This window comes from Orcinus orca, chromosome 2, assembly GCF_937001465.1.
Source record: "Orcinus orca chromosome 2, mOrcOrc1.1, whole genome shotgun sequence".
Classification (NCBI taxonomy): domain Eukaryota; kingdom Metazoa; phylum Chordata; class Mammalia; order Artiodactyla; family Delphinidae; genus Orcinus; species Orcinus orca.
Genome location: NC_064560.1, coordinates 106,517,154 through 106,525,665, shown reverse-complemented (window position 1 = coordinate 106,525,665; position 8,512 = coordinate 106,517,154). Strand labels below are relative to the sequence as shown.

Below are 8,512 nucleotides of genomic sequence, written 5' to 3'. Positions count from 1 at the left end.
GAAAGGGTCCAAGCTCTGTTTAAAAATCAGAGACTAAACAGCTTACTCAGCACCCTGCTCACATTAGTGTTGCTTGTATTCATCATTTTAAAGTCTTTTGATAGCTCCTTTTATGCAATAATCTTAGGCTTCTGGGAATATTCTCAAAATATAGGAAGAACCTCCCTGACCTAGTTATGATGAAAAATGCTTTTCATGACTACCCACTCTCTTCAAGGAATGCTGGAACAACCAAGTCCTTAGGCATAATTGAATCCTAGGGAAGAATTTTACAAAAGTGCTGCTTTTTTTTTTTCTTTTTCTTTTTTTCCTTTCTTGCTTTGAAGAGGGGTTTCCCATGGTGAGGAAGGGGAAATTTTTTATTGAAACTGGCCCCTATTGCTCACCTACCCTGGACTGATGAGGATATTCACCCTTAGGGGAACCAACGATGATTTTTGTTGTTGTTGTTCTGTTTCCTCATCTAGGAGAGTGAGAGTGTGCTGCAGCAATCTATTTGAAAGAATGTTCCTTAAATATCCCAATTCAAAGGACTCCATAGAGCTGAGACCCAAATAAGAGCACCAAGGGAGCCCTGGTACGTCAACCCAAATCACAAAAGGCACGGCTTTTCTAAGAATATAAGAATTATATCTACCTTTTAGGTACAGAAGGTGGAATGGAAAGAAGGGCTTTTTGGAGACGGTATCCCAGAATAATCTCTAAGCAGAACCCCTTGCACAAGGTTATCCAGCTTTCCTTGACGGGTGCACGGGCAGAGAAAGCATTTGGTCCCTGAGGTAACGTTTACTTGGGAGGTTACGACAACGATGTGCACGTTTACAGCAATCCAGGTGACCGTGAGCGCAGGAGCACCCCTAGGACTGTGGCACCGAAAATATGCTAGCTAGTCTATCGTCCTCCCCGCTTCCACTCGCTGTGGGGATTGGAGCAGCTTCCGAGGCGCTGACACCACCCCTTCCCGCCTCTGGCTCGCAGGGAGCATGCGCTTCCATCCTCACTTCCTCTCAAGGAGGGAGCGAGAATAAGGTGACGCCCTAGCCGATCCACTGACCGCTCCGCGTCACAGGAACTTCAGCACCCACGGGGCGGACAGCGCTTTCCTCCACCTGAAGACCTGAGTCCCGAGCGCCCAGAGTCTTTCTCATCCCTTTACTCCGGAGCCGCAGAGAGCTCCACCAGCTCCGAGCCCCCGCCACTCGCCCTCCCTGCGCCCGCCCTCCTAGCTCTTCCTGTTTTTACTCCTCCTTTTCATTCATAACAAAAGCTATAGCTCCGGGAGCCCGGCGCCAGGCTGTTTCTGAAGCCAAGCGTGGAAGAATGGGGTTCCTTTGGACCGGCACTTGGATTGTGGTGTTGGTGCTCCACAGCAGCCCAATTCAAGCTTTCCCCAAACCGGCAGGCAGCCAAGGTACGTGGACACTTTTCTGCCCACCTCCCTTTTATTTCGCCATGAAAAGGTAAAGCTTGGTATAATCCGCGAGCTGTAAATCACCTTGCCTCATTTTCTGATCACGTCATATCCGTGCATATTGACAGAGAAATCAGTTCGAATTTAGAGCCAGAAGACAGATTTTCCTCCCTCACTTTTTACATGATAGAACAATAATATAAGTTGTTTTGAAAGATCTTATTTTGAAATTGGGAGGGGGTGGCTTTCCCGCCTAATATATGGCTTGGTTTTTTTGTTTTTTTGTTTTTTTCCTAGTCATCTTACAACCATTCTCAGATATTCTATTCATAAAACGTGCAGTGTATGAAGAAAGCTTTTAATGTGCCAATAATACCAATCCAGACTATGCTCTGTCTAGTTGAAAACAGCTGGTAAACCAAGTGTTAGAACAATATGTTAGATTTCTGGTCAAAAAAAAAAAAAGAAAAAGTGTAATTCTATTAACTCAGGAAATACACCAAGATAATAAGCAAGGCAACACTGATAATCATCGTTATTGGATAATCTTGATAATCTCTGTTAATATATATATTTGTTTCACAGTCATCCAAAAATATTTCTCCTTTTTTTTTGAAAATTTTATTTAATGAGACATATTGTCTTTACAATGAACAATTAAATTTGTATTTGTGTGTGTTTATTCTAGACAAACCCCTACATAATAGAGAATTAAGTGCAGAAAGACCTTTGAATGAGCAGGTAGGTCGGAAGTAAAATTATAAATGCTATTCCATTTTATTTTAGTTATTATTATTTAATGTAACTATGCCGCGAATTTTTAGCCATTTTGAATTCACAAACCTCAGGAGCTTAATAAATAAACATTGAAATTATGATGGGAAATATAATTTTGGTAATTTTTATGTCCCAACAGCTAAATATAGAGAGTTCAGTATAATGCAAAGAGCTGCCTGCATAATAAGCCAGTAAGCGCAACATCACATCCATTCTATTGTAAGATTTCTTTATCAGAGATTTATCTTTTACCAATATTATCAGAGAGGGAATTAATATTTATAGACCATCTGCCCTTTATTTTATCTCATTTAATCCTTATGACATACTTTGAGATAGAAATTATTAACTACATCTTACAAACAAGAAAGCTAAGTCCCATGGAGATTAAATTATTGAGCTGTCATATTTGGTAAGTGGTGGAGTAATGATTTAAAACCAGGTCTATCTCCTGTTTCTTTCACAGATTGCTGAAGCAGAAGCAGACAAGATTAAAAAAACATACCCTTCAGGTAATAAGAAATTACATTGATGTTAATTTAAATAATGTAGGCTATGAGAAGCTTAACTAAAACGGATGTGCCTGGTTTGGGGGCTTTTCTTCCAGAAAACAAGCCAGGTGAGAGCAATTATTCCTTTGTTGATAACTTGAACCTGCTAAAGGCTATAACAGAAAAGGAAAAGAATGACAAGGAAAGACAGTCCGTAAAAAGTTCTCCAAATGATAATAAATTGAACCTGGAAGATGTTGATTCAACCAAGAATCGAAGACTGATTGATGATTATGATTCTACTAAGAGTGGACTGGATCATAAATTTCAAGGTAAATGAAGAAAAAGAAGTTTTGCTACCTATTTTCTCTAATTTGGAGTTTCCCATTATGGGTTAAGAGAAAGTCCTATATTTTAAAAATATCTCTTACACACTTACAGTCCTTTATTAGTCATGTCCAAAATTGAGATAAAGCCCAAACTTACTGATAATGTGCAAAGCTCCAGCTCCACAGAAGCCCAGATTTTATTTTCTCTTTAAAGGTTCCTTTACTGATGCTTTGAAAAAAATTTAAATCTACTCTCTATATTTTATGTTATTGAATTCATTTTAACATTCCAATTTAACTATTAGTACAAGCAAAATATCATAATTCTCAAACAATTAAATCAACAAAATACCCCCCCTCCCCAAGTGGAATATTCGTCACTCCCTTTTCAGTGTTCTCTTCCTAGCTATATCCTTTCTCCCTAGGTCATTCTAACCTTTCCACGGCTTCAGTTACCATCTATATCCTGATGTTTCATATCACTAGCCCAGAATGCTCTGAACTATAGACCTATATCTAGCTAACTACCGACTTATCTTCCCTTGGAAGTCTCAGATGCACCTCAAACTTAACATGTCTAAGATTAAATTCATAATTTCTGTACACCTTACAACTTAGCCCTCTTTCCTCTAGGAAAGGCACTACTATACATCCAGCTTTTCAAGACAAATCTATGAGTCAAACTATTTCTTTTTTTCTTTACCTCTCAAATTCTAATCCACCAGTCTTAGCAATTTTATCTCCTATGTATCTCTCAAAATCTTTTTCTCTATCCCCAGTCACCTCCATCTTTTTCCAAGCTCCAATCATGTCTCATTTGAACTAGAGCAAAATCTTCCAATGGATCTTCTAGCATTCGCTCTGACCCTCTCCATCTTATCCTTCATGTAGCAGCCAGAGTGATCTTTTCAACACACAAACATGAGCATGTCTCTGTTTTGCATAAAACCTGTTAATAGATTCCCATTTCTCTTAGGATAAAACCCCAAATCCTTAACGTGGCTTCTACAGTCCTACATGGGCTGTCTACTTCTCTAGGTTCATCCAGCGCACATGATCTGATAGAAACCTTATTTCCTTCCTTCATGGCACGTACTGCAGTTTGTAATTTTACGTCCTTGAGTGTGACTACTTCTGATTTATCTTTTTCTCCTAAACTCAACTGAAAACTCCATGAGAACAGAGACGGTATAGTCCAAGTGTCTGGAGCTCGTGAATTTGTTGCATGAATTGAAAAATGAACAAATACAAATAAAAGAATACTTGAGGGAGTAAATTAACTATTGTACCGAGGCATTGAGGTCTTCCTCAGTGTGTCTTCCATTCTGAGTACTGGTGCTTAGGAGTGACTACAGATTTTCTTATGTGTCTTAATTCTTTTCCACGGACCACAAGAGAATTATACTGATTATCTCTGTCAGAAAACAACTGCCAATTAAATTTGACTTTTATAGGCTATTGTAGCCTGAGGAGAATTCAGAAGTGTGTTTTATATAGATGGTGTGGGGGAGATGGTCTATATTTTGACACATTTCACTTTGTATACTATTCAGGGAAATGTTTTGGGGTTTTTTTTGTGTCAGGGTTTTGTTTTTGTTGTTGTTGTTGTTGTTGTTTTGTTTTGGCTGTGCTGTGCATGGCTTGCGGGATATTAGTTCCCCGACCAGGGATTGAACGTGGACCCATGGGAGTGGAAGCGATGAGTCCTAACCACTGGACCACAAGGGAATTCCCAGGGACATTTTTTTTTTGAATTCTACTTTTTAAACTAAGACATTTGGGCTAGAAATAAATAGGCACTGGGCATAGCCCCATGAAAAATAGATTTAACCACTTTGATTGAATCGACCATTTGATTTAATAAAATAAAAAAATAGTCTAAAGTTTGTTTGACTGCATTTTTTGGTCAGATGGGCTGTACATGCAAACAGAGGCAGATCTGTTTGTGATCTGATCACTAACTTGAGCAACTTATGTTTAAATTGTTCAACATTTTATTAACATGCAAATAGGTTCAGAACTACCAAGTGCTAGTTTTGATGGTTCCAGGTTTACCCTAGGGGTCATTTTAAGTCCACTTGAGTATACAAAAAAGATTCTTGGAGAGAATGATATGAGTGAATTGCTGATTTTCTCTCATACCCTGGTAATGCTGGAACCAGAAGGTTTGGGACCACTCAGGTGACTAGAACCTCAGAGGTATGCAGACTTACATCCCAGAAGGGAGGGCAAGGGGCCTAACTTCTGCAGGGTGCTTTTATACCTTTAGGAAACCTCTAAATGGGCTTGTGCTATAGGACCCACCAATTCTCCGTCTCAGTGTTTTCTACAGTATGTATGATTCAGGATTTTTGTAAGTTTCTTTTAGGAAATAGTGCTTTGTGGCTCCTGTGTGCACTCACCAAACAAATATCCATTGAGCAATTACTATGTATCAGTCTGTGAGCTAGACAGTAAGCTCTGTGCAGTTAGGGACCACATCTAAACTCCTTATCACTCTATTTCCAGTCCTGGCCCATATTAAGACTTTAATACAAATATATTGAATAAATGAAGGCCAAGTGCCATATTAGATGCCTGGAGATTCAAATGTAACTGAGCAGATGACAACTTTGAACAAGGCCCTTTCGCATCCACTTAGAGTTGTAAATGCTTTAAAAACTTATAAATATTGAACTCATGTCTGGTTTCCCTCTGAGGTCTGTATAGGAGGGTGAAACACCCCTTCACGAGCAGTAGAGAAGCCATTCTGAGTAATTCTGTCCATTGTAGAGGAGCAGGGGAAATCACTGGAAGGCAAGGAGCATTGCCCACCTGCTCAACTATCAACCCCATCTAGCGAAGCTCTGCTAGGGGAGCCTGAAGTTCCTGGCTCAAGAGAATACAGCATTGCAGAGGAGGAAGCTATTTCTTCAGAGTGTTGCTAATGTTCTTCCTGTTGTGAAGTAAATTAACTGAAAAACAGTCATCTCATTTATTTTCCAGCTTCAGCAGGCAACCACTATTCTTCCTTTTTCAGATCCCGAGGGATAAGTGAGAAGGGAAATAAATGCTTCCACCTCTGCCTAGACCCAGGGAAGTGTCTGCTCCACATATTCCCGAGAGTCTGACTTGCAACCCACAAATGGAAAAATCAGACCTAAGTGATAGTGAGTCTCTGCTCCTGAAAAACATGGGTGATGAGCCCAATTTTCAGTCAGCCAGGAGGGGAACTGATTTTACAGGGTTTTCTAAGGGACTTTTCTGCTCATTCGTCACACTGGTACACAGGACTCAAAGGGCTCACAACTCATGGGTTGGCCAACAATTCAGCAATCATATACTGTCAGAGAACTTCCAGCCCTCTGTGTATACTCACCCTGCTCATTTTCCTAAGCTTCTTTCCAAACAGCAAGAAGAGGATATTCTGCCTGAGGCTGCACATACTTCCAGCTTCATAGAGTCTAGAAGAAGTCTATGAATCCCCAGGAGCTATGGAAGAAAAGGAGAGAATCAGAATAGAAATATGTACTAGGTTCTTCTTTCTTTGAGTGAATATCAGAATTATTAGGGTAGGATTTGGCTAGGGATGCAATGTCTATTTTCTCTAGAAGATAATTGTAGTTCCCTTATTTCAGGTACAAATCTACGGTTCATAAAACTACGTTAACTTTCATACGATACTTTGCAATTTAAAAGGTGCTTTTACATCTTATTCCATTTGATCCTCACAATCCCATGAAATAGATACTCTTATTAACTTCCTTTACAGTGGTCCAAGGATATAGAGATAACAAGAGGGATCACTGGAGCTAAATTTCTGATCTTTCCAAGCTGCCTAGAAGTGACAGGTTAAGTGCCTTGTAAACTTGCATATATGAATATACTGTTCCATGTGGTATAGATTGGAAAAGACCAATTAATTCCTGGGAGTGCTCTGTGGACATAGTGCAAAGCTTCCTTGCCACCAACCCTACTGTATCCTTCCTTTCCCTCAGGAAGGGCCCTTGCTTTAGTCTGGAGTAGTGCTGCCAAATGTATTCCCAGGAAAGCCAAGGATACATATCTGCGAGCTTCTCTGCTGAGATTTACATAGATTTACATATTGCTTTGTGCAAACCTGTGATCACATTTCAAAAGCTTAAATTCCAGGCACATAAAATAAGTTCCCCATTCTCTGGAGAAAGAGGCTTGTCACATTAAGCTACCTTACATAAAGGTGCCCTGACACATACTCACAAGTAAACAGTTATTCCAGGTAAGTCATAAAATCTTCAGTACATACTCTCTGATTCTGGGTGTAAGGCAGGTTTCCCCACCCTCAGCCCAGGAATTTGCCTGCAAAGGGAGTACAGGTGCAGGTAATACCAATCTACTCTCGTGGGGAAATGGAATATCAAATTATATAATATATAGAAGGGTGCTTTGAACAATACTGCATACTATCTAACAGTATTTTACTTTTTGTACTATTAGTGCTAAAAGCGGAGAGGCCTTTTGTGTTATTTTCAGATCTTCCTCTTATAATCACATAAGAAGCTTTCAGAATTTCCATTATCATCCCAGGTTCTTGAAGTCAAATTTTATTTTAAACTAAGAGTTTACATGGACTAAGCACCACCTTAAACATATTCCAAACATATTTGAGTGTACAAGATATAGATTATAAATCTAATGTAATCCAAGAAATAGGTCTGTGACCACCACAACGTGAAGTTGTGATTGCTTTGTCTAGATGATCCAGATGGCCTTCATCAACTAGATGGAACTTCTTTAACTGCTGAAGACATTGTCCAGAAAATTGCTACCAGGATTTATGAGGAAAATGACAGAGGAGTATTTGACAAGATCGTTTCTAAACTGCTGAATCTTGGCCTAGTAAGTCATATGCATGAGAATAAACCAAACCTTAGGTTGGAATATGCTAAGAAGCCAAGCCACTTCATTCAAAGAGCCAAATGTTTATAACGCATCTACTTTATACCAGTCACCATGGGTCTCGAGGACAAGTAAGACACCACTCTTTCCCTCTAGGAATTTATGGTTTATCAGAGGCACTAGACAAGTACGCAAGTGCTCATGATGCAAGGTGCATAAGAACCATCTGAGTGGTTCAGTGTGCCAGAGGGTGGATTATATCCAGTTATGCAATAAGGAAAAGCTTCAGAGGAGGAGGTGTTTGAAGTGAGCTTAGAAGGATGGTTGGGATTTAACCAGCAGAAGTTTAAAAAAAAATGTGTTAGATGAGAAGGAAATAAGATGTGCAAAGCCACACAATGATTGGGAAGCCCTAAGCAATTCAAACTGACCCTGCCCCAGCTTGGCTCCCAGATACTAACACAGGCCTGGCAGGCTTTAGGAGAGCACTAAATTTGCAGGTTTCAAAGGTTACCTACTATGACCTGCAGCTGAGGACTGAGAAACAACCCTCAAGTTGTTTCTCAAATTAAGTATTCTGTGGGTTCCAACAGATAGGACTGATGCTTGCACAATGGGCCCAAAGACACTTCTTCCCAGGAGTGCTG

General features: G+C 39.8%; 1 protein-coding gene across 1 annotated transcript in view; it reads left to right on the top strand.

Moving 5' to 3' along the window:
• The first annotated feature begins 925 nt into the window (after positions 1-925).
• SCG3 (secretogranin III) overlaps positions 926-8,512 on the top strand; it is a 38,708-nt gene continuing 31,121 nt past the window's right edge. The window contains exons 1-5 of the mRNA XM_004281676.4: positions 926-1,411; positions 2,100-2,152; positions 2,655-2,700; positions 2,796-3,011; positions 7,723-7,865. Of these exons, the coding sequence (XP_004281724.1) occupies positions 1,321-1,411; positions 2,100-2,152; positions 2,655-2,700; positions 2,796-3,011; positions 7,723-7,865 (549 nt within the window). The 5' untranslated portion in view covers positions 926-1,320. The remainder of the gene's footprint in view (positions 1,412-2,099; positions 2,153-2,654; positions 2,701-2,795; positions 3,012-7,722; positions 7,866-8,512) is intronic.